A 26,959-nucleotide genomic window follows, 5' to 3' on the forward strand; every position below is an offset into this window, starting at 1 on the left:
ACTGTATGATAATCTGTAGGTCCATCCATGTTGCTGCAAATGGAATTTCATTCTTTTTTATGGCTGAGTAATATTCTGTTGTATACATATATCACATCTTCTTTATCCATTCACCTGTTGATGGACACTTAGGTGGCTTCCACGTCTTGGCTATTGTAAATAGTGCCGCTGTGAACATTGGGGTGCATGTATTTTTTTGAATTAGATCTTTCGTCTTTTCTGGATATATGCCCAGGAGTGGGATTGCTGGATCATATGGTAACTATTTTTTGTTTTTTAAGGAACCTTCATACTGTTTTCCATATAGAGTTTGTTTTTTAGAATATCTAATCATCCCTATTGCTGGAAGTAAGAGTTCAAATATTTTTGCTGTACTCAAAAAGATACATGTACACAACTGGTTGCAAAACTCAGCTTAACCTGTTTCTTGATAGATGAAAAAGCATGGACATTAATGATTTGGTCATTCTATTGGTCTTTACTTGCAATCTGTATGATGATGTATATGAAGACGTTAACTTTTAAGGCCCTTGTTGGTAAAATAATTGAATGATGAGTTTTGGTAAATAGTATAGAATGAAAAAGGGTACACAAATGACTAGACAGGGCCAAATCTGAATCTGGGGAAAGTTAGGAGGCTTGTATAGCTAAATGCCTCTTGATTTTTTTCAGTGTGTCTAGTGGGATGGAAAAAGCGGTTAGTTTTTTAACAATGTGGTTTGAATAACTTGTCTTTAAAAAAAATTGTAGTGAAGTGAAAGATGATTTAGAAAATATGTATTACTACAGATATGAGCAATGGCTTACCTGGGGGAAGATTGGTTAGTTGGCTCCACCTTGAATTATTTTTCTTCGTGGAAAAAAATGTCACGCCGAAGTATGAAAACATAGATAAGAGGTAATAGATTCAAGTCGTTCACCGTTTGCCTTCGTAATAAGGAAGTGGCTGAAATGAAAAGCTTTAGCTCTGTGTTCACGTGGAACAACCTTCCACATTGGTCACGTGGAGAGAAGAGGGCAAGACACAGGAGTGTTCCTAGTGCGCTGTCATTCCTATAAAATTATATAAGCTTGATTGTGCAGAGCATCTCTGGAATGATCCCCAGAAACTGGAAACAGTGGTTTGCACCTCTAGGGAGAACGACTTCCTTTTCACTATCCTTTTGTAGGTTGTACCATGTGAATGTATTACTAATACATACACAATTTAGTTTTTTTTGTTGTTGTCTATTTTTATTTTGGCTGTGTTGGGTCTTTGTTGCTGCACAGGGGCTTTCTCCAGTTGCGGTGAGCAGGGTCTACTCTTCGTGCGGTGCGCGGTCTTCTCATTGCGGGGGCTTCTCTTGTTGCGGAGCATGGGCTCTAGGCGCCCGGGCTTCAGTAGTTGTGGCACATGGGCTCAGTAGTTGTGGCTCGCGGGCTCTAGAGCGCAGGCTCAGTAGTTGTGGTGCACGGGCTTAGTTGCTCTGTGGCACGTGGGATCTTCCCAGACCAGGGCTCGAACCCATGTCTCCTGCATTGGCAGGCAGATTCTTAACCACTGCGCCACCAGGGAAGCCCCACAATATAGTTTTTAAAAGGAACTCACAGTATTGTGTTCACAAGATTTTTCTTCTCAAGGATAGGCGTTCTCAAAAACTCTAAAGCTGTCCATTAAAAAAAAACATGGTATAACTGCTGTAATTAAGAAATGGATAAAAATAGTTGGCTGTAAGGATGATGAGCTGTGAAAATTAGTATTATTATCAAAACATAAGTAAAAATAAACCCATCTTTCTTTACTACTTAGAGATCTTTTGAGTATTTCCCTGAGACAGGAGACTGACTGCTGTTTCAGAGACCTCTGAAGTCGGCTACCTTGCATAAACACTGACCTCTTAGCAAGAAGGTCCGCTTGTTAAAAATTCTACCAACAGCAACCTGAAAACGTTGTAATTTACTTCTTTCCAAGTATCTGGGCATTTTTCACTCATTGGTCAAGTCACAAGAACAGGGGAAAATGTTATCACTTGTGTTTGATTCTTAAAATATTTTAAACCTGAGAGATGAAAAAATGGATGTTAAATCAGTGAGTAGTATCAGTCTCTTCCATGCAGCCCTGATTTCCAAAATGGAAAACAAGATTGAATAGCATTTAACTTATTCACTGGGAAATTTTTACTTTGTTTTTTCCTTCATGCTGTGTCATTTAAAACATTGAGATAAAAGTACATTAAAGGATGGAATGTAAAATGTGCATGAATTCTGGAGCTGAGATGGGAGTGAGGAGGACCCTGATTTCGGGCTTTTACATAAGCGGGTGGATGATGAAGCCCAGAGTTGAGGGGTGAGGCGTACGCAGCAGATAGAGCACTATAACTGGAGTCATTCTCTTCCATCTCACCTGCCAAAAAAGAGAAGCCTGGTGCTGTGCTGCCAGGAGCACCACCCTGGCACTGGTCCTAACCTAATACGAGGAGCCCGGCTCAGTGTACAACTCTACTCCCCTTGTCCCCAGTCCTTTCCCTTCCACAATTCCTCATGAAATAGTTAAACCTCAACTATTTTGCTAGTCTAGGAAGGGGAAAAAAAGAGCTAGTGGGGAAGTGAGAATGATTTAATAATAGTAAAATTGTCGGGGGAAAACCATTATTAATTTCATTTTTGACATGGCTGAGGTGCCTGTAAGATACCCAAGTAGAAATTTCTAACAGACACCTAGTAGAAAAATCTGGGTATATAGGTAAGAGATTTGGGGTCATTCTCTTACAGTCAACGAGGCCATGAGGGTAGATGAGGTCACAAGGAGAGCGTCCAGCAGTGGATCTTGGCTGCACATTGGAATCAGTTGGAGGACTTAACAAACAAACAAAACCACAGCACAAAACTGATGCCTGACCTTGCGTCCAGAGATTCTGGGGTGTGGCCTTGAAATTTCTGAAAGTTCTCCAGGTGATTCTACCAAGTAGCCAAGTCAAGAACCCTTGGCTTTAGAGTTGGATGAAAACCCAGGATTGATCCCTAGCCCAGAGAACACAAACATGGGAGGTTTAAGCAGAGGAAGGAGCCTGTAAGGGAGAGTTGTAGCCCCTAAAAGAGAAAAACAGAGGTGTGTTTCAGAAGCCAAAGAAAGACCATTTAAGGAAGGAGGGGTGGAGAGTCACTGCAGGGAAGACTCTAAACGTGTCCATTTACTACCATGCTGCCTAGACATTACTGGAACACAGTAGAAAACAGCACCCCCCAAAGCTGTCTTAATTTAAAAATCCATGCAAGTGATGCATCCTCTTCTTTAATGTATTTTAATTTTAATATAAGAGTAATATTTTAAATGACGTAACCATAGAGGAAAAATGAAATAAAAACTCCAAATCTTATGAGCCACCTCAAGAGATTATCTCCATCTTCTGGATTCTTACACTTAAATGGCAAACAAACTGCAGTTGCTTACAGCCCTGACTTTACTGGCTGTAGAAAACTCCATATTTTTGCGATTATCAATAATTTTAAATTAAGAAATAATCCCCTGCTTAGGTGAGCAGGTCCTCGTGGGAACAGGTCAGCAAGTTTTCTCTAATACTTACCTGTGAAGAAGTTTAGTTTCAAAGTGTTACACGTGCAGTTATTTCTTAATGCTCTCGTGATGAAAACGTTTTCTTACTTAAGCATTATTGATATTAACAAGGCTTCCATATAAGTGATTATTGCACTCGGTAGGTTTTCAAAAGTTTGTTGCATAAAATAAACTAATACTTGTATTTGTATTGATTTATATGAGTTATAACAGTCAACTCCTCCCATGTCAGGAAAAAAAAAATCCATTCATTTTGCTAAATCAGGAAAAGATAGGGAGACGTACACACACCACCTAAAACCCCAAGAGTAATGCTGCTTTATCGAGTCTCAGGGAAAGTATTCTGAAGTTAGGCAGTTTGGTATCAGGTCTTAGTCACACCACCCAGCTGGGGCTTCTTCAGCTGGAGGTACCTTTGCGATGCCAGGGGCAGGAGGCAGAAAGGAAGAGGAGGGAGGGGTCAAGCCCCCTTAGCAGTCTGCCGCATCCAGAGCAGCTCACTTTCGTTTAATATAATGGACTCCATTATATCGATTTCACATGAAAATAGGACTCTCTGCTTAAAGAATGTTTGAAAACCACTGGATTAGACTCTAAAGTCTGGAAAGACTTTCAAATTGCATATATTTAAATCACAATATCTTTGACATCAGTTAACTAAGTTTCCAATATGTTTTTGGCAATCTAAAGTCTGAGAAGATTAAAAAAAAAAAACCACAATTAATTAGCTCAAAGACTGAAATGGAAATATAAATAGGTAATGTCTCAAAACTTTGCAAATTCAGGATACAAGCTGTACTGAAGAGAAAGGAAAGGAGTTGAAATAAAACAGATGACACCTCTTTTTCAAATGTCACATTTAATGTTTTCACCACTGTACTTCAAATCTACATTGTACAAAGTGACCAGTAAGTGTGCCACGGTAACTGACCAACCTCTGAGATTGTACCTTTCACACCAGTGTCTTCTTGGGCTCTTTTGATACTAAACACGTTTCTCATTCAAGTGAATTGAAATGCTTCAGTTGGGTTGATTCTCAGGAGCCTCATAAAAAAAAAACAAAGATATTGCACCATCTTTGTTTAGTAATTCAATGTTTGTTTCTTTCACAGCAAATAATTACTTCATTGAAGTTAAAACTTCCAAACATAACTTATTAATAGTCTTCAAATTCAGCTCAGATCACTCAAGATGAAAATACTCTGCTAAATACAGATAACTTACAATAACTTTAACAGTTAATTGTCCATAACACACACCAGGGTTTTTCCTAGACCAATTTTAAGACGATCCATTAGTATTCCTTGTACAGGTGAAAAACGATCTTCAATTTTCTTGTCTTTTTATTTTTAATATAAAAGTTGGAAGGGACATTCAAGTTTCAAGTCTCCACATTGAACTTAAAAAAAAAAAAAAAACAGTCATCATCATTATGTGGAGGTAAACAAGCCAAGCTGTGTAACTCCAGGAGGTAGAGGCCTTCAGTTTGTACTCATATATACATATGCACAGAAGAATTCAGTGTTCCAACAGAAAAACGGATTTGTCAGAAAGTAATAAGTTATTCACTACTGTGACATTTCAAGACTCCCACAGCTTTGCCTAAGGACACAAACACATTTGACATAATTCCCTATGTGCCTTTTTTTTTTTGTGGCTTAAATTTTTTTTAATTTGTTTTTGTCTTTTATTTATTTTTTTTTACTGTCCAGTGCAGGAAAAGTCTCACAAAATTTCACAGACCTAAAATGTGCAAGCTAGTTCTCTCTCTATACAGCAATGTTGGGATTCTTTTGAAATTAGCCCAGAAATGAATTATTTACACACATGAAAGATGCATGCTTGGGGGTTCTTTTATGTAAGAAAGAGCAGAAAAACTTCTAATAAAAATAGATTAAATATATATATATATATTTATACTGGGTAAGGAAAACAAAAGTTTAGTCTCTCCTAGTCACAAATTCATTCTCTCTACCAACAACATTGGATTTTAGACAGCACACATCACCGTCACGGCTCTAATGAGAAGCTAATTATAGGGCTTGATCATTAGGTGGCACGCCCCTCCCCCCTCCCCCCTCCCGAGGTGCAGCCACGATCAGCTCACGTGGCTCCATGATTGGTCGCAGGCAAGGTTTCCAGATTCTTTCGTTTTAGAGAACCCCAAATTTTCAGGAATGGCTCAAATATCAAAATGTATGACTGTCCTTTGTGTGTGTGTGTGTGTGTGTGTGTGTGTGTGAACAATCTCACTTCATTTTAAAAAAGAAAAACAAAACAAAACAAAAAACACAAAACCCCAAACTCCCAAATTTGGTTCAATTCTCTTTTGTTCTGAGGTGAGCCATAACAGCTGCACTAAATTCATAAAACATGTGCAACTCTGGGTAAAATATTTTTCTTCTAAAAGCACAACCACTTTACAAGATTAAAAGTCTAGTAACATTTCTAAATATTATTCATATCATACAAGTAGTGGTTGTTAATTTAAAACTTCATTAGTAAAATTACAGTACAAGCATGATTAACCTCCAGAATTGCAAATCCCAGACTCCAGTGGAAAGCTACATTACATCTTCAGTAGTACATTATCTTCCACCGTCACTCCCACACCAGAGGAGAGGGGGGCATCTCAGACGGCTGAGCAACAGTGGAACTGGAAGAGAAGAGAGACACGGTGAACCGGTTGTAGCACCACAAAAGGCAACAGGGCAATTCACTGCTGCCTGTTTTCCCCCTTCCTTTAAAAAAAAATTGTGAAGTCCATTCCTGGATTTTTATTTGTTTCTTTTCACTTCTCTAAAGGTGCATTTGTTCCAAATTGTTCATGTAAGGATCCGTATCTATAGTGAGGTGATATGGTACAGTACCTAATGAGTGGGCTTGAAAGCAACACATCATTTACTAGTTGTATGACACCGAGCAAATTCCTTCATCTTTCCTCTCCTGGAAAGGGATGCTATCCACCTCGTAGGATATTGTGATGAATAAATGAGATAATGTATGTTTTTCACAGTGCCTACTTCATAATATAAATGGTAGCTATTATAAATAATAATGCCTATAAATCAGTCGGGAAGATAACCTTAAAGGATACAGAATTATCCATTTAAAAGTAGCTTCTCAAAATAAGATGATTTTAAGTGGGGACCTATTTTGAATGAGCCTCATAGGCATTCTTTTATCAAGTTTTAATTGATAATCATTTAGCACTTGTTATCCACAGATCTGTTTTATCAGTTATTTCACATGTCTGTCTAATGTTGCCAAGATTATAGACTTGAGGGGGATGTGTGTCACTTTGCTTCCTGGGGGCCCAGTATAATGAATAACTTGCACCTGAAAGGTATTAAAACACCTAATTGACTCTTAGGGAAAAATATTAAAACAAAGTAATTTTAAACCACAGGGAAGTAAAAAGGCAACTTAATTCCTTCTTTCTACAGAAAAATACATGGAAGGAATGAAAGTCACCTGATTTTAAAAATTATAAACAAAAATTCTTGACCTTGGTTCAATGAATTCAATCAGCTTCAACACTATATCAAGGTCAATTAAAAGGAAAGTGAAGGGAGGGGAAAGACAAGCAAGGAGGAGAGGGAAAAAGGAAAGGCAGGAAGGCAGGAAGCGTGTGGCCTCTCAGATCAAAGCCTCCCTTCGTGCTGCTCTGCGATACCTGAGCCAGACCCTGTTCACCTTTTTCCTTTGCCACAGGCCCAATGATAATCTTTGTCAACAGAGGGCGCTGAAAGGGCATTGCAAGGCCTCTTTTTTTTTTTTTTTTTTTGCCTCGGAAGGCCCAGCTTTGGTCTACCCAAACTTTCTGGCAAGTTTCTCTCCACCTAGCAGGCTCTTTGATCGATCAGCTCTGCTCACCCCTTTTGTAAAGTTTCTTCACCATCATGCTGTGTTCCTGTGGCTCCTCTCCAAAGAGGTCCAAATCTTATTAGCCTTGGGCAGAGGGGCTTCCTCTAAGTTCTCAACTTCTCCCTTGTTCACTCTCCCTCAGTCCAGAGGGAGTACTTGCTTTCCGCATTTGCTACTTCGGACTCTTCAGAATCCTCTTGCATGCCTTTTAGTAAAGTTAGCCATCTTTTCCTAGTTAATGCTTGTTATTAAATTTTCCCTGTTCATATTACTGGGTGTGGTTTCTTTCTCCTGACTGGACCTTGATTGATACAAGGAGTTAGGGAAAAAGAGATGGAGAAGGTAAGGACAAAGAGAGATCAAGAGAATGACGCTTTCTAGGTTCTGAAGGAGGTTTATAGCTCTATAACCAGTAAGACTACTGGTTTCTCTTTAAACAGGATACACCAGCAGTCCACCTATAAAACACAATTTTCTTGCTTGCGGTTATTATTAAGGTGGTGGGGATGGCAGTGGGAACTGAGAGGACCATGTGCAACTCCAGGACAGTGGCTGCCGCGCTGCTGGCAGAGGAAGATCCCCACGCACTTGACCAGGCAGAGTAATGGGCATCTGGGGAACTGCCAAGGCAGCCACAGTGAACTGGAGCTAGTGTAAGAACAAATGCTTCCATTTTTAACATGCTTTTGACTAAGCCAGAACTCACAACAGAAACTTTCTGTTGGACCTTTTATCTATGTTATCTAATCTAAATAAAACCAGAAATATGCTGAATGAGAAACTCACAATGGCATCCTTTTAATTCTAACAAGAAAGTCGGAATGACATCCATATAGTTACCTAATAAAGCTCTTAAAAGCAGCAGACTGAGGGTTGATGCAGAGAGGCACTCTGTTTCCTTTCTGCTGTTCCAAAATGAACTGATGAATAATTTCTGTGGAGAAAACAAAGATCATACAACCCACGCCAATTTGCAGGCCCGGGAGCAGTGGATTCTCAGGTTAACTCTAGTCAGCCTCTGAACGGCATTTCCTAGTGGTTTAGTTAAACACACATGTCATCTATCAGGCAGAATCCAGTGGAACTTTTCGGAAACCAAAATGACAGGTGCTGCTAAACGTAGGCAAAACCCCCCAAAGTGCCATTACGGGGGTTGGAAACCCCATGAGTGGAAGGTGTAAAATGGTCTATAAATTTAAGAGTGACTCCACTGGGTTGGCATTATAAATGAACTCTTCTAAATTGCTGGTAATTATTGCCTTTTTGAAAATCACTTAAAAAACCTCAGTTGGTATTTAGGTACATAGTTTCAGGCTGGTCACTTTGGGGACGACTCTCTTCTAAAATGTCCTGGAGCAGACACTTAGAACCACTCAGAATTCTGGATGTCTTCACCCGCCCCCCCAGTAGGAGATCGTGTCAGGAAATTTTATGAGCAGACTATCAGAAATCCCCTTCTTGTCATCATCCAAGGAGTGATTCCCTCAGTGGATGTTTATCCTTTTAAAAACTTTGCATGTTACATAAAAAAGTCCAATATGTATCATTCCATGAAATCACACTGAGTGAATACATATTAAATATACTGAGTCACACTAAGTAAGTCAGCTTTGAAAACAAGAACAAAATGTTCATTCCTCTGCCGGACCTTCCCCTGGATATAAAATCAGTGTTTTTATAACACACACAGCTTTCTTGGCATATGTGCTCCGGACAAACAGCTGTATGCAAGTTTGTAAAACAAACATATAAAGGAGCTTTGATCTCCATCCAGAGCTCAGCTTTCCACAGCCACATAACAGAAAATGTTACCAGTCACCCCACCTGGCGGAGGGCCAAAAAAGCAAACTCACCTTTAACCTGTCGGACAGAACTGAGGTTCTTCTCAAAAGTGTCATCAAACTTGGGATTGGTGATGGGCTCAAAGTCACTGGTATAAACTCTTCCAGTAGAGGTGGAAAAGCAACATTTACACATACACGTGTGATATCGTAGTCGCCCTTCATCTAGGTAGGGGTGGGCTAAGGCATCCTTAGCGGATATTCTTTTGGACTGAAATCAGATTTAGAGACCAGCACATCAACACTGCAGATAAACATGACTGTCCACACAGGATCTTTCACGAGCCACAGTGACTGCTTTACACGGCTTATACTTAACTTACGGAACATCCTGTGTAAAGGGATAATTGCGGACGGTGAGGGTAAGACAGTAATTGAATTTGGAGGTGGGTAACATAGCAGTAGAGGGAGTATATGACGTAAGACAACAAACTACTGTGATAAACCACCATACGCCACCAGAAAGCACTTAGAAATGACCCTGCTAAGATCCTGAAAGTTCTTACCTTGAAATAGATACATGCAGGGTCAAAAATGACAAATATCATGACATTCAAATATGTAATGCTTTGGAAGGGATATATTTACATTTAAAATAACAGTTATATTTTCTAAATATGTCTCAGCATTTAGAAGAGATGTGATCATGGTGGCAATTTTACAAAGCTCCTTGAAACTTTTATCCTCTTGGATACCAAATCAACTTGGGCAAAAGCTTCTCTGAAGGCTGCTGGAGTAGGCATCAGCTCATGAATGGCCTGTATGCCATGTTCCGATATCCAGCCCAGGGTGAGGATCAGCAGCCTGGGGTTTTCTGGCTCTTCAGATCAGAGCACTTAATATACTAGTTTCAGGTTACATAAACCATAAACTTTTAAACTCATTTCTCCATGAAAAAAAGAAAAAAGCTGTCCCTCCTTTTAGCTCAGTGGGTATGTAAGTACTACTGAGGGAAGGTGGATTTTGATTTAAGGATGACTCAACAGTAGAGAGTAGAACACAGACTGACACTTTGCCCTGCGTATGATAGGATCCAGCACTTCACATAACACAACTAGAAAAAAGAAAACCATCTGCACTCAAACCAAAAATAACTGGATCACCGCAACTGGTTCCGGTCCCCCAAATAATAAAATGTTAAATATTTCCCATAAACCTGGATTCCCTAAAAACACTGTATCTCTGATTTTTTGCTATGCTAATGTTAAAAGGCATGTCATGACCTTTGGGGATATGATAATAACAAGAGAAAGCTGCTGTTTATCCACCATGAAGAGATGAATGTAAGCTTCACAATCCTGGTTTTGTTCCTTCTGCTACTTGTCATGTTTTGTATTTGGTGATGCAGCCCTTCTGAAGTCTGACTCACTAGCACACTTAGCAACTAAACTTTTCCTTTTCTTCCTAAATGAGTCCAACTATTCCCAGAGGTTCCACTGGGATCAAGGTCTAACACCCTGCCTGGGTCTGGGCCCCTCTCAGTCCTCAGCTTCTCTGGCCAATCTCACGTGTGGGACTGAGCTCTTTGGCTTTTGCCCACTAACTCTGGTTATTGGCCAAGTCTATTCTGTTTCTGACTGAGCATGGCTGGTCGTGTCCAAACTGGTGGCAGCAGTGATTGAATCTGGGGTTTAATTTTATCATATGACCATTAAGTCACTTCTGTCAGGTGGCAGATGTCAGAAATTGGGCCCCTGTCAGCTGCCACCAGCAGATGGAATCTGGCTTCACTGTTGGTCTTTTTTGTTCGTCTGGGAACTCTGATATTTCCTGAAATTTCAGATGCAAAGCTGAAGAGATTTTGGTGTTTTCCTAACTATGGATGGCACGCTCTGTGTTTGTATGTTCCTGGTGCACCAATATGGGGTCCTCTAAAGTGTCTTACCTAAGAGAAGCCTTTGAACAAAAAGTAAATCAAATCCCTAGCATGCAATGATCAACTTTCATTTCTCTAAACAAATTAAGGTCTCTTTGGCACTTCTGAAACAAGGCTAAAGAAAGGAGACTTGTTTTTTAAGGGGTAAGAACACTGAAAAGAAAAACTGTCCTGTTAAATTGAGGGAAAAAAAACCCACAAAATTTCTCAGATTTAATAGTGATGTTCTTTTGAAGGAATTGATGGTGCATAATTATGTCCTCTATGTCTTAATCACATCTTGTTTAAGTAATCAACATTTGTAATAGATATGGACACTTCACTTGTTTATAACCTAGATTTTGTTACTTTATCAAAATTGGCTCTTCTAGTTCTGAATAAGTGATAAAATTTTCCATTTTACAAATATAAACGGATGTACTTCGTATACTTCTGAGGGGAGTTAATACATCATATTATGAGATCTCTTAAAATCAAATGGAGCAAACTCCTATTGCAACTGGCTTTTAGAAACAGTATCAACACATTAAAGACATATAAAAAGCAATGGAAAGATGTAAAAACATTCTTCTTCCGTATGAATAAAATATTTTGGCTCTTTAGAAATTTTTGCTTGCTCAAGTTATAACTCAAAGATTAAAAAAAGCTTTAATTGGGAGTTAAAATAATACTATTACTTGATTACTAGATTACAAAGTAGGCAAAATATTTCTCTTAAACAACTTAGAAGTTTTAATATCCGGTATATAATTGTATAAGATAATTGTATACAAGATGACTCTTTGGACAAATCAGCCTGAGTTAACAGTTATAAAAATTTAAAAACACCTGTACAAATAATGCTAATACAATATTCTCATTTATATAAGTTTTAGGTTTGTTTTCTCATAAAAAGCCTAATCATTTTGAATTTGACTTTTTTTCCTACTGGTTTTGCTGGTCAGATAAACTAATATTACACTGTCTAAGATTATGGAATTACAAATTATGTGTTAAACTAAATGAGATGAATCATAATAGGTAATGTGTTTCTAAAAAGAAATTAGTTTTTTGTATACTACGAATCATAAAGGCTTAATGAGTCAACTAAAATTTCAATCTCCTAATTCTTAATTAACATTAAGACCTTACTAACATTAATTTGAGTTAATAAATGGTCTTTGGATACATGGACAACATAATTTTAATATACCTAGGCTCTTCATTAATACAGTATTGAGTAGCCATCAATAAACAGTTAAAAAAGATGTGCAAATACCTTTGGGTTAAAGTACATATGTATTGTTTTAAAGAACGTAAAAGAATGGGTGATGATAGGAAGACGTGTATGCAAGATAACAGTGTTTTTTTGTTTGTCGAGAAAAAAGTAAATAATTGTCTAAATTCCTAATAATTATTGTTATGCTTTAAAAATATTGCTTGTAACTGTTTACTGCCTTTACATAAATTACGATGTCTGGAGATTTGTTTAATGTCATCACTATTTTGAGGTAATAAAACCCTCATTTCTTTCTTCTTAATGTATCACTAACCCTCAAATTTAACAGGTTAAAACCAGAGTGAAACATTCTTTAAAAATGGTATCTAGGGCTTCCCTGGTGGCGCAGTGGTTGAGAGTCCGCCTGCCGATGCAGGGGACACGGGTTTGTGCCCCGGTCCGGGAAGATCCCACATGCCGCAGAGCGGCTGGGCCCGTGAGCCATGGCCGCTGAGCCTGCGCGTCTACGGATCCTGTGCTCCGCAACGGGAGAGGCCACAACAGTGAGAGGCCCGCGTACCACCAAAAAAAAAAAAAAAAAAAAAAGGTATCTATTTCTAAATGAACCCTCAGAACTAGAAAAAGAATCCTTAATATCAATCACAAACTAAATTCAGTAAGCATGTGTCAGAAAAAAATTCCAGATAAATCACATCTCCTTCTTATAGATAAATCTAATTTGTAACTATGACCACACCAAAGGTTTCATTTAATTAGGTGTGACAATCCCACTGTTAAGGAATAAGGACTACATTTCACATGTAGAACTGATGTCTAAAAGGCCTCCCAGGAAATATGCGTGGTATCCGCCGTACAGTTCAGGAAATTCCAGCCTTAAGAGTTCCAGCCATGAGCTCCTGGCAGGTCAGGATCATAAATAAACATGGGATCTCAGAGAAAGAGGATACCCAACAGCTGTAAGTACTGCGGGAAAAACCTGGTACAGGTGAATTACACAGTTCCTCGTTTTTAATCTAAGTGGAACTAATAAAGAAAATAACATATTTCTGACACAGAAAAGTAAATTTAACCTCAGGGACTTTAGAAAATCCTCAATGGGCAGACAGAAATTACCTCTGAAACCTGAAGTTCACGTGCCTCTAGTTTTGTTAACCATACAAAAGGTCTCTATGTATTAATCAACATCTCCTGTTAGCTACGCAGATAAACTTGTGAAATAAAATATCAAACTAATGACACTAAACCACTAGCTCGTTCAGCAAATTATGTGGCTGAAACTGTCTTTAATGGCAGGAACTTGACCACAAGGAGAGACTGTGGGAACAAGAACTGCCACTTTGTCTTGCTTCCCGTATCACTAAGTACCTCACATGCCAAAGTAAACAAACAAAAGGAAAACAAAAACACCAACCAAACAAAAAATCCACTTTGCACCCTGAGATGTAATAAAAATAACTTGATCACTCTGATTGGTTCTGGTCCCCCAAATAACAGAACCCTGTTTCCCACAAACCTGGACTTCCTAACAAAACATTTTTATCCCTAATCTTTGTTATGCTGACATCTGAAGATAGTTCTGACTTCTGTGGATTTATTTAATCATGTGAGAAAGTTGCTGTTTTCTCATCATGAACAAACCAATGTAAACTTAACTGGTAATTTTGTGGGTATTTTTCCCCTTTAAATACCTGTTGTATTTTGTATTTGGTGACTTCCATGTACTCTCGGCAAGTAAAATTTTCTTTCCTAAATGCTTCCGTTTTTTAGTCTTCTTTGACAACAGTTATTGGCACAGATGCAAATAATGAATATTCTTTGGACAAACGAATAAACGAAGAGCTGAACTTTGCCCCAGAAGAGTCAAGTCTAGAAATGGCATTTGGAAAAGCCACCATTTCAACAACCCAGAGTAAATATTTCCTTACGCAATACAATGGGCAGATTTTTTTCAAATAATGTTAAAAAATTTTTTTTTCCTAATTCAAATTGGTGTCAAACTCCTTTTACAAATATTGAGATAAATAAGGATGGTACCGTTCCTTATCTCTCTTCACCTAGACTCTTATGCGTTAATACTCAAACTTCTGTGTGATGGGTGAGCATGATACACATGGAACTGGGGGCTGAAGTTTATCTTTTAAAAAGTCATTATTCATTAAAAAAAAAAGTCATTATTTACATTGCCCATCTATTCAAAGCCAGGATGTTTTTCTTAGAACACATATTTTTAATTCATTAAAAAAATATAAAAACAAACACTACTTACTGGATCAAAGACCAACATCCTGCAAAGGAGATGAACAGCTTCATGTGTAGCCTGGCTAGACAGGGTATAAAGTACAGGAAGAGATGGCTGTGAAAAAATAAAGAATTCAAATATGCAAGTGAGTGTTTGTGTAAGTAGATATGGAATACAGCCAATTTATGACAAGGTAAGTACCCAGCTCAAAAGGTGTGTGCACATGAGTCTCAACTCAAAGGAAATGAGTATTCCCCTCATTAACCAGTCTTCAAAAGCAACAACTGTCACTGACTTTCAGTGGCATATTTTATATTGCACGATTACCCATTGTAGGTCAGAGCACAGAAGAGCCTATGAAAAATGAAAGCTAATCCTGAAAATACGGAGCTCCTGTTAGCCTGATATCATACACGCTTTGGCAGGAAGGGAAGACCAAACACGCCCAAGGATGGGAGAAAAGAAGATTTAAAACCTTAGCTACATGCAAGTAAACTGCGCAAAGTAGGCATGTGAACTATGTCTTACGGCAACATTACCCTGCTAAAACACTAAAGGAGCCTTAGGACACTCGGGAATTTACAGAATCTTCTAAGAAAGGATGACACCACTTTAGCACTGATTACTCACTCAATAACTGTCTTTTTAAAGTGGCAGGTATATCCACATGCCTATATCTAACCCTCTTGCACTGAGGCAGGGAGATGACTCTAATGACCTGAGAAGCCACAGAGCTTATAAAGCTTTTATTTCGCTGCTTGGAGGGTCAGGGGATGGAGCAGCTGAATGGCATCACTGCACTGTCTCTCACGCAAGTAACACTAAAAGGTCTCCTTATATCTCAATCACGGGCCTAGAATCCTACTATGATAACCACTAACATCAAGTATTTTACATATCTGCCTCCTTCCCTCAGTTAAGCCGTAGACGAAAATTCTACAAGAACAACAAGACACCTCAGAATCATCAGGAGGTAATTATTCACCATACAGATGTTTTCTTCAGGATCAAGAGTAACAGGAGATGAGATGGGGGTTCTAGTTTACTAACTAATTAGATAAACCAACATCCTGAATCTCAGTATCCTTAAGTATAAAATGAGGAGGTTGGACTAAATGATCACTGAAGTTTACTTTAGTTCTAAAATTGCATGACACTTGATAGGATTACTATAGGTAAAAAGCATTATGTGCACAGAACCCATATATAGTTGGCATTTAAATATTTGTAGATGGGAATTTCCTGGCGGTCCAGTGGTTAGGATTCCGCACTTCCACTGCAGGGGGCACAGGTTCGATCCCTGGTTGGGGAATTAAGATCCCGTGTGCTGTGGGGTGCGACCAAAAAAAAAATCCCCTAAAACCCATATATATATATTTGTAGACCAATTTACTACTCCTTGATGCATTTACATGTTTTCCTGCTAAAAATATGTAAATCTATGACAGCTCTGAAATTATTTGTATTAGTCAAGATAAAGGAGAGGGGGATTGTGGAGAGCGTGGGGAGAGGTTTTAACTTACAATTTACATATATTTTCCATAAGAACTTTTTTATTGTGTAAAATGAAGTAATTTGATATTCTTAAAAGATTCCAATTCTTGGTTTGACTGTGAATAGCTGTGCTTTTTTTCACTGGCTTGTGCAGGATGGCAGCCAAATTCCAGTCAGTTTTTACTGACCAAAATGTCTCTCCATAAGCAATTCTTTTCTTTCCACTCTCAAAGTGAATCTACCCCTCATCCCATTTTTGTGGTGCAGGCAGGTTATAGGGAAGGGAACACTGGAATGAGTACTAGAAGACGCGGCTTCAAATTCTAACCCTGCCATCACTAGACTCAGATAAGTCCCTTGAACCTTGGCTTTCTCATCCATTAGACTGCACAAGTACAGACCTGCTTACCTACCACCACCACTGCTGATCATCTAACATCCACCAAGTGCCAGACCCTGAGCTAGGTGCTGGGACAACAAAGATGAATAACACCTCTCTGTGGGCAAGGAAAACACATAAACAGTTCCAGAGGCCACTGAATAGAGGATATAAGACAAATTAGAAGGCAAAATTTATGACTCAAGGACAATTGGGTATGGGGTGGGGAGCTTGTGAAAATCAAGAGTGGATGTTTAAGGCTACCTGAACTTTTTAAAATCCACCCCCCCAATATTATCTTTCTTTACAGAAGTATACCCCAAGAAATACACTAAAGATAGGCCTGAGTTTCATTTCAGCCTAAACAGTCATCTGATATGCTTTCTCCTTTCCTGTGTTTATATTATATATGCGAGTTAAAAAGAGGGACAGAGAAAAAGAGTCAGTTCGGTCATGCCAGTACCTCTCTAGAATGACACCTGTTAATAATTTAGCATTGGCTCCACAGGAAAGATGCAATACTAGAAATGCTGCATTTCTAATTCCATTTTCTTCCCCTCTAGTTTACCAGTCATTATGCCCGGGCAAGAGGCCCTAGATGGTATGTGCCACAGTCATCGTGCGCCAACTGCAGGGTGTGGTCACCCCGGCAGCACCGGCCAGGCTGCACAGGGCCTGTTAGATACTTGCTGACAGTCTTCACCCGGCAGCAGAGAAGCTGAGCTCCTCAGTCAGCAGCGTTGAGTGGCGCCATGCACGGTGCACTCGAGTAAGCATTCTTGGGATTATATAAAAGAAACCCCCAATTGAAACATAAGAAGTTTGAATTGAACGAACTCTCTACCATACTCTGAGTCTCTTAACTGTAAGATAAGGCCCCTGTCAGGGGACAGGACCATTTCCGCCTCAGTGAAAATATTTTACCTATTTCTGACACAATTAGCTGAGAACAATCTGAGGAATGATGAAGATCTAAACCTTATAAGAGATGAACAAAGGGACGAAGGGCTGATAAGAGACTTTTCAATCCTACCAAAACGGCGGTGCCTCAACAAGTATCTGCCCTTAATAGATCCCTGGGCCATGGCAGCTAAGATTTTGAGTTGTGGAAAAGAGACAGTAAATTAAAAATGCCATATAGTGTTCTTGTCTGCCCCCCGTTTCCTGACTTTAAGGGAACCACTCCCTTTTTCACTCTCAAATCAAGTGGTTTGGCTGGGCTTGATTTCAATCTCTGAACTCCAAGGATGGGCACCTGACCCAGGCCTGGCCAATCATATGGTATATTCCCCTGAGCACCACGACTGGTTCCAGGATGGGCATACAGTTAATACAGGTCAGGAACATACAATGGAATGGATAAGCTAACACACACCTCCAATCCTTTTATCCCTATCTACCTGTATTAACTGGGATAGAAAAGACCCATTTTTTTTTTTAGCTTCTCTTGCCATCTCGGAGGCCACATATCACATAGTTCTGGACAATGACATATAAGCAAAGGTTTGCTAGGCAGGCTTCTGGGAAAACTTTTGCTTTCCTGATAAAAGGAACAGACAGTGCTAGTGCCCCCTTTTTCCTCCATTTTTTCCCTTTGAATATGGATGATTTCTGGACAAGCTACAGTCATTTTGTGACCATGAGGCAATAGGCAAGAGGCTATGAAGTCAATATTCTAAAGATGGCAAAAGCAGAGAGAAAGAAAAAAATTAAATCCTCTATGACATAATTGAGCTGCTATGCCATCACCAGACTGCCTACCTCTGGGACTTCATGATATGAGGAAAAAAACTTCTATTTCTTTAAACCACTGTAAGCAAGGTTTTCTATTACTCATAACCAAATACATTCCTAATGGAATCAGAGACCTTCCAAATATTTTTATGGATCTATTTGGGAAAGCTCTTTCCTGAGGACTGATATGCTAAGAGAACGCAGGGCTAGACTACTGGTTCCATTTTTGCAAACACATGGGGGAAAGCCTGTCTGAAAATGAAGCCACCACACAGGAAAACAGAACAGAAGAGTCAGATTCCTGGCATGAAATATCACTTGACTACCTGAATCCAGCAGAGCCTGAAGTCAGTGGTAGCTCAAGACTTTTCAGTTATATGAGCCAGTAAGTTCCCTTTTTTGCTTAAGTTAGTTTTAACTGTCTCAGTGGAAAGAGTCCTGACTGATGCCACATGCAAGTATGTATATTAATAAACCAACACAAGTATATTAATTTGAGGCAGTAATCTGTGACTTTAAGAAGATAGCCAATAAGGTTCTCCTGTATATGTATATTTTTTAAAAAGTCCCAACAAATAATAGTACATATTTCTGTTTGTACAAATTATGTAAATAAATGCATAGAAAAATATGTCTGGAAAGATACTCTAAAATTAATCCAGAAGAGACTAGGATGGCGTGGGGGTAGCTCTGGATGGCTAACTGTCTGTAAAATTTTTATTTTACATGCACTCACGTATTACTTGCATATATACAACAACATTTTTAAAAATTGCTTTGAAGGTATATGCGCCAGGTATTGATAAATTAGTTTAATATTCCTGATACTGGCCAGTAAACTGAACATAACAGATCTTGTTAGTTCTTTCTATTTATATAGAACCTTCCTCTAGGTTAAGACTTACTGTGCTCTTCTAAGGGAGTTAGGGCCCAAATGATTCTATACTTCTAAACTAAATGCAACAGAAGGATGTAACCAGCAGGGGGCTATTTAAAATACCAGCACCTACATCTCTAGTAGTAAATCTACATTTACTAGTTCAGGCTGGTTTTAGAAGATAACACACTTTACCCATTGCCCTTTTTGCCTGTCAAAACGGAAGCTCTGGAGTCACTAGAATCACAGAGAGGGAACCACAAGGGAAAGGTAAGGCCTTGACCAAATGTCTGGCAGGTAACTGAGAGGACTGTCAAACTCAGTCTGTCATTTGGTCTATCAATTAGATCAACCAGATCTTCTAATGATCAATCAGATCATCTAAATGCCCAGTTTAAAAGAAAGCAAGGCAAAGCCCAGGAAAATTAGTTGCCGAGTCTTCCTGTTCAAGCCTTCTCTCTTCTGTTTCGGTTTGTTGTTCCTAGGAAAAGTATTCCCCTTACTCACTCTTCACATCATTAAGCTGTTTTGTCCAAAGGAGATTAGGAAAGTGCTTCTAAAAAATGCTGCTAAATCGACAGGGTGGAGATAATAACCATCTTGTCTTTCTCAGCAGTGACTTGGCTGGTTGCAAGTAATATTGATCAGTGCAAATCTGGCAATCTCTCTTCATACTTCTTTTCTAACAACATTCACATCTGATTCTGTGTTAGTGGCAAGAGTGCAATAGAAACAGCTTCACATTCCTGGCTGGAATAAGAGATACCAGGTATTTTGGCTCAGTATGTGGAAAGTATATCTTGAGTATACATGCACTAGGTTATGGTACTGAGGTCAAAGCTCCACCCCCAGTAACTTTTCCCGGACACATCAAAAACCAGGAGACAAAAGCCAGGGGTCATTTATTAGCAAAGGTGCTACAAAAATATTTACTTTTTCCTATAGCATTGGAAATTACTATACTATATTCTATTGGGTTTGACAAATACTTTAACATTTTCTTACTTATGGCCATGACATAAAAAAACTAATAAAACCTACAAATAATGCTTTTGTTTAAAAATCCTCATTTCATTATTCTGTTGGAAGAAAACTCTGCCCAAACAGATGGTTACCAAATACAGAGCCCTTCTTCTCCTCTTACCTGTTTATGAGGACCCCTGAGTATGTGTGCCTTAGCACCTTCACAAGCTGTCCTCATTGCTTCCAGTGATGGTGTGCCCAAGAGATCTGTGATCAAATCCAACTATGAGGAAACATGAAGTACAGATGGACAGTAAGCTCACGGAAACAACATTTCATTACTCTTAAATCACAGCGTTAGAGATGAGGACCAAATTTGGGGGAAAAAAATATTAAGGCAACTTCCAGATTAACTGGTAGGAGCCTCTACTTTCGCTTTCTGGCCTTTTTAAAAACAAACAAACAAACAAACAGATAAATGTTTATTAGGAATCTGTAAGATACAAATAGAGAAAATAGTTTTGGCAAGCATGGCATTCTAAGGCTATAGTAATTTAGGGTCTGCATCTGCCTGCCCCATGTCTTGATACTGCAGCCTCTATGATCCTTGTAGAAACAAACTGCACTCTCAGTGACGGCTAATGACTATTGTGTTCAAACAGTTAATCAATGGATTCTGATGCTTCAAACGGATTCAGGCTCATGGAGGAGCTAATCCAAACCAGGCAGCTGTGATTTAGTAAATACTCAGAACATTCACACCTGAAATAAAAGCTAAGTTTGGGCCAGTGCAGACCCTTTACATTCTGGTTATGCTAGAAATCTATTATACTGGCGAAAAACCGTGTGATTTAGAAAACTATGACACCGCATAAGGCCACACCTAATTAGCTGTGCACAATAAAGGAGAGCAATAAAAATGGTCTTCTCACAACCAAGTCTTTGTAGGTAGCAAACTACCTTAACAATTTTCTTTAGTGCTATGATTGTTCTAATTTCATAACCCAATTAGCAATAACATTTCATTCTAATTCCTCCAGGATGGAAAATTCTTATACAGTGAATACTTATTTTCCTGGTTCTGGGGTTGCCAAATACAAAGCACTATTTTCTGCACTTAACTAAGCTATGGGTAGCCATCAGTATCACTGCCCTCCAGGATAATAGAGATTCTCAAGTAGCTTGTTTTGCACAGAATAAAAGATCTCTATATAAAAGCTCTTTGGGAAAAGTGTGTTGGCGATACTTTTGGACCTCTAACAACTACACTAAAGGCCGAAGGAAATGACTGGCTCATGAAAACAAATGGAAATATTGAGAAAGTTGTCTAAAATGTATGTGTCAGACCTATGGATGAGAAACATTTTTATGAAGTCTGCTGGTACTACAGTACATAGGGTATTTATTTCTCGAAGATAAAGGAGAAAATGCTACAGAAAGTATCTACTTCCATTTAGAAGTTAGACTCTTTTTTCACTTTAGATCTTGATTTCTCACTCCAAAATACACTGATGACTGACAGATGTGAAGGAGACTTCAGTGGCTACATGAGACTGGCAAACTCAAGACCTATGTTATCTCTCTAGAAAATGAGATATTTGAATCCCGTTCCAGTTGCTTCACACTTTCCTTTGTACATTCTTTTCAGCAGCAACCCAAGATCCTTGTTCAATATATAGTATTTGAACATCTTAATTTTTACTTAAGCTTTTCTGTTTGGCAGCTTATGTCCAGATATGACATATCATCTTACAGGTAAGTCTGTTAAACTCTACCTTCTAAAGAAATTGAATAGTAAAGTGAATATTATCAATAGTATCCAACATTAGATTATATATGATAATTTTTTATCACCAGGATCAATTTTAAAAGATGTAAACTTAAACAAAAAGACTGAATGTATAGCAGAGAAATAGATTTAAATGTTGATCAGAGCATATATAGTTTCTAATGTATCAGTTAACAATTCTTGGTAGATAGAGCATAAAGGAAATGATTTCATTTTTGGTCAGGTGCGTGAATTATTTACAAAGATACACAATAGTTAGGGTGATCTTTTAAAATGTGATCAATCAAAATCTTAACACTCCCTTGCTCAAAACCCTTGCTCAAAAACAGAGAGCTTTCCATCACACTTTGGATAGAATAAAATCCAAAGTCCTTATCAGGTCTCCATGGTCAGGCTCTTTCTCTCTGACCTCATCTCTTACATACTCTTCCTTAATCAAACCATGCCTCCAACACGCCACACTTGTTCCTGCCTCAAAGGGCTTTGTTATGCTGGTTGTCCCTTTTGTCCCAGGTACGCCTCACCTCCGTCCAGGCACCTTCTGGTTGTCCCTTTTCCTGATATCTTCCCGGTATCTCGCTCCCTCATTTCACTTGGGTCACTCCTCAAATGTTATCCCTTCGAAGAGTCCTTTAGCACTGCTCTGCTCCATCATCATTCTCTATCCCTAACCTGGTTTAATTTTTTTCTTCATAGAATTTATCATTACTTGGGATTATATTTATTGGTATACTTATTTTCTATCTCATGTGAAAGTTTCACAAAGCTTTGTCTTATTTATGGCTGTATCCCTCACACCCTGGCACACCACCACCACGACCATCATAACTGCTAAGGTTTACTAAGTGCTTACTAGACCCCAGGCCTTACTTTCAGCTTTACTACTTCATTTAATCTGCACAACAATCCTCAGGAACAGTTTAACTTGCCCAAGATCTGACAGATAGCAAATGGCGGAGCTAGGATTTGAACCCACCAATTTGATTCTATGGCCTGACTCATCATTGTTATGTTATTCTCACGCAAACAATATTGTTAAAATTTATGAATAAAAAATACTTAGGAATTACCCCGAAGAAAATATGGGTAGTAATGAATTAGCTATAAAGACGGACAGTTAAAGTATAATATCAGGAACGGTTTCCTGAAGCTACAGTTTAATCAGCTCCTGATGTTCTCTGCCACATTTAAATATTTTAGCTCAATAAAGGTTAGAAAGGGTTTCTAAATGTTCATATTTAAAGAAGTCAACACTTAAAATTTATATTCTAAGCACAAAGTGTAAGTACATTAAGTCAACCCAATACATTTTCATGTCCGATCCATTCAGTTAGAAAGAACAGAGGCCCTCTAACCACTGAAGATTACACCTGCGCAAACTGTTACATCTGAGTCTGCTGCCATGCATCAGTGCGTGTAATAAAGTCAACATTCCCTCTAATAGGCTCGTAAGTTGCAAAATCAATATCTCTGTAATCTTCAACTTCATAACTTTCTGAATTTTAAGTGAGCTTGAATTTGCTAAAAGCAATTTAGACAGTACAATGAATAAGCCCAAGACGTGTGTGCAAGATGGTTTTTCCTTTAAATCTGTAACAGAATTGAAAAGCTCCTAAAGCCTAAAGTGAAATCATACCTGCTGAATGGGACTCTGTGCCTGAAACAGTATTCTTCGTCCTAGTAGTTCTGCAAAGATACATCCGACAGACCAGATGTCAATAGCATTGCTGTAATGACGGCTGCCCATCAGGATTTCCGGAGCCCGATAATACTGAGTAACAACTTCCTGAGTCATGTGACGGGATTCATCTAATTCTTCCACTCTGGCCAATCCAAAATCACAAATCTAAATAGAAAAGATTATCAAAATATTGTCAAACAAATATATTTACAAGTTTAAAAGTAAAACAAAATAACAAAAAACTAAAATCTTGATAGACCTCTGAACTTTGAAAAGTTTTCAATGATATAGGCAGAGTATATTTGTGTCAACATAATTTGATCTTATTTGGATGAAAGGGAAGAAAAGTCTCAAACTTCCATATTTCTATATAAAATGATGTATTATAAAGATATGCTTTTCATTTTTCATCTGTTTTCAACTGTAACTAACTAAACAAACAAAAAGCAGCTGAATGCATACTTCTAGGTTTAATGAACAAATCAAGCTAATTTATTTTCAAGGCTGGCTTATGGAGGAAGATATTACAAGGAAAATCTTGAAGACCTCCTGAGCTAACTATGTTCACTATCTTTTGTTTGTTTGTTTTTGGCCGCACCACATGGCTTGCAGGATCTTGGCTCCCCCGACCAGAGATGGAACCTGGGGCCCTGGCAGTGAAAGCGCCAAGTCCTAACCACTAGACTGGAGGAAATTCCCATATGTTCACTATCTCAATGGAATATATATAGTAAAATTTCTTTAAAGCTATGGGTTTCAAACGGAGTCCTGCTGAATCCAGTTCTGAGGAGGTACTTCAGGAATTCCGTAAACATTTTACCTAAACTTCACATGTATCTATTTAAAATATACACTCAAATGTGTGAATATGTCAAAATGTAGCACACTGTAGAATAACAATGCTAACAGGTTCCTTCATTTCTTCACACCATTAACATTTAATTAATTGAGTGCCTGTTATATTTTAGACAGTATGCTAGAACTTGGAGACATAATGGTAAATGAGAAAGACTGATTAATTTACATGCAGACCTAGGAATAAATCTTTTCTTGCTCTTTCTGTTTAAGTGAAAAGTATTTGGAGGTTGCAAGGTGAGCTGTTAGTAAATAGCAGCAGTGCCACCACCAGCAACTTCTGCTTATTTTCAGGAATTAAGATTTTCTTGATACTGGGCAACCAAAACAAAAACTGGGAGCACTGAGGATGAGATAAAAGAGGAATGACCATCTAAGCTCCAGTGTTCTCACTGATTAACTCTGAGTCAATATTATAAGGGACAAAAAGAACACTTTTTATCTGTCTTCTAAGTTGAGGTCCCAGCGTAATATTTCATTTGAAAAAAGGGTCTGGAAGCTTAAAAAAACTTGAAAACCACTGCTTTAAAGAAAACAAATTTTACCCCTAATTTTTGGCAATCCTCTCTTTTTATCTTGAATGTACTATGCCTGGTCACATCAAATGAATTCATGTTTGTATGTGGGGATGAAGAAGTATAACATCTTTAAAACTTAAAAATGAAAGTACATTTCCAGATCACACAGGAAAAACTACACCAAAAAGGAAGAAAGGCATATGTTGTTTTTCAAATCCTCCCAAAGGCCAGTGTTCAAATAACACATAATGTTTAAACGCTCTATTACTTGGCCAAAAAATTTCAGGATATCTTTTAAAACAAAATAAAACTAAAGGAAAGGACTTAAATCCACTTTAATTTTCTTGTATTTATACTAAAAAGAAAAAAAAAAAACAACCAACCACCTACCCAGCAGAAAATGTTTTCTCTTATAAAACAGATCTGGAATCATTTTTGGCAATTTATCTGGAAGACAGGCTAAATTCAAAGTAAGAAGCTTATATGGTCAGATAACCAAAAAGATATTCGATTTCCAGCAAAATTATCTGTTTTGTGCCTAATAGTAAACAAAATATATTCACAATCTGAAAGGGCGTTAATTTTTAAAAAATGTTTTATCATAATTATTTTCTATGCATTTTTACGTTTGAGAAGAGAGAATTGGCATCAGTAGACTGGCACTCTACTCTGGCTTTTAAAAGTAGGCTGCTAAGACAAGTTAAAGGAACAGAGCAAAATTTCAATTTGTTCTCATCTGTATGTTGTTTATTCATAAATGACATTTTCTTTTTACTCATTCATGTAGCCAGAGGTTACAATACCATAACGATTTGGAAAATGGACTGCAAGCAGTTAACGGCGTCAAGCATGACAGATTCTACACAGAAACTGAAATAAGAAGAACCTGGCTTAAATTGTCATAAAGTGATTTGGTATGAATAGGACAAAGAATTCCTGACTATAAGGTTTTTTTTTTTTTTTTTTTTAAACCAGGGTTTATTTATTTTTAAAATATTTATTTATTTATTTTTGGCTGTGTTGGGTCTTCATTGCTGTGCATGGGCTTTCTCTAGTTGCGGAGAGCAGGGGCTACTCTTCATTGCAGTGTGCAGGCTTCTCATTGCGGTGGCTTCTCTTGTTGTGGAGCAGGCTCTAGGCGCACGGGCTTCAGTAGTTGCAGCACGCGGGCTCAGTAGTTGTGGCTAGTGGGCTCTAGAGCACAGGCTCAATAGTTGTGGTGCACGGGCTTAGTTGCTCCACGGCATGTGGGATCTTCCTGGGCCAGGGCTTGAACCCATGTCCCCTGCATTGGCAGGCGGATTCTTAACCACTGCGCCACCAGGGAAGTCCCTGAGTATAACGTTCTTAATTTTTTTTTTAAGAATAAAAATAGGTTATGGGGATAGGTTACAGCTCTTTTTATTTTTATTTAAAAATATTTATTTATTTGGCTGCGCCGGGTCTTAGTTGCCACATGTGGGATCTAGTTCCCTGACTAGGGATTGAACCCGGGCCCCCTGAACTGGGGGCGTGGAGTCTTAACCACTGGACCACTAGGGAAGTCCCTACGGCTCTTTTTAAAAAGTGATGGTGGCAGGGGAATGAACTCAATGACCTATAGAAGGAATATTTACTTTAGTGGGTTTTGGGACAATTAATTTTCTGTGGAAACAAAAGAATGAACTACAATATTAGTTGTTTTCAGGGAAGATATGAAAAATAGGTTTTAAATCTTTCTAGAGTTAAAACAGGAACAGAGTTCTTCAAGGATAAAGTGAAGGGAAATTTTTTATTCAAAAGCAGTATAACATCAGCTTTTGAAGAAAACTGGCCCACAGTTTAAAGAAAGCATTTAAGATAAAACTGAAATTTGGGCTTCCCTGGTGGCGCAGTGGTTGAGAGTCCACCTGCCGATGCAGCGGACGCGGGTTCGTGCCCTGGTCCGGGAAGATCCCACATGCTGCAGAGCGGCTGGGCCCGTGAGCCATGGCCGCTAAGCCTGTGCATCCCGAGCCTTTGCTCTGCAACGGGAGAGGCCACAACAGTGAGAGGCCCGCGTACTGCAAAAAAAACAACAAAAAAACCCTGAAAT

General features: G+C 38.5%; 1 protein-coding gene across 2 annotated transcripts in view; it reads right to left on the reverse strand.

Annotated features, from left to right (window-relative positions):
- Positions 1-4,393: 4,393 nt before the first annotated feature.
- Positions 4,394-26,959, reverse strand: part of NLK (nemo like kinase) — a 146,008-nt gene continuing 123,442 nt past the window's right edge. The window contains exons 6-12 of one of the 2 annotated variants that reach the window (XR_002647724.2): positions 23,468-23,677; positions 20,224-20,325; positions 14,623-14,709; positions 9,274-9,472; positions 8,261-8,354; positions 6,083-6,209; positions 4,394-4,952 (exon numbers count right to left, since the gene is read on the reverse strand). Coding sequence is in view for 1 of the 2 variants with exons in the window: in XM_022596157.2 (XP_022451865.1) it covers positions 6,155-6,209; positions 8,261-8,354; positions 9,274-9,472; positions 14,623-14,709; positions 20,224-20,325; positions 23,468-23,677 (747 nt within the window). In the remaining variant the exon portion in view is untranslated. Of the gene's footprint in view, positions 6,210-8,260; positions 8,355-9,273; positions 9,473-14,622; positions 14,710-20,223; positions 20,326-23,467; positions 23,678-26,959 lie in introns of both variants that reach the window. The other variant, XM_022596157.2, reaches the window with a different exon arrangement.

This window comes from Delphinapterus leucas, chromosome 19, assembly GCF_059928025.1.
Source record: "Delphinapterus leucas isolate spDelLeu-1000000601 "Yukka" chromosome 19, BTC_Dleu_Yukka2, whole genome shotgun sequence".
NCBI lineage: Eukaryota > Metazoa > Chordata > Mammalia > Artiodactyla > Monodontidae > Delphinapterus > Delphinapterus leucas.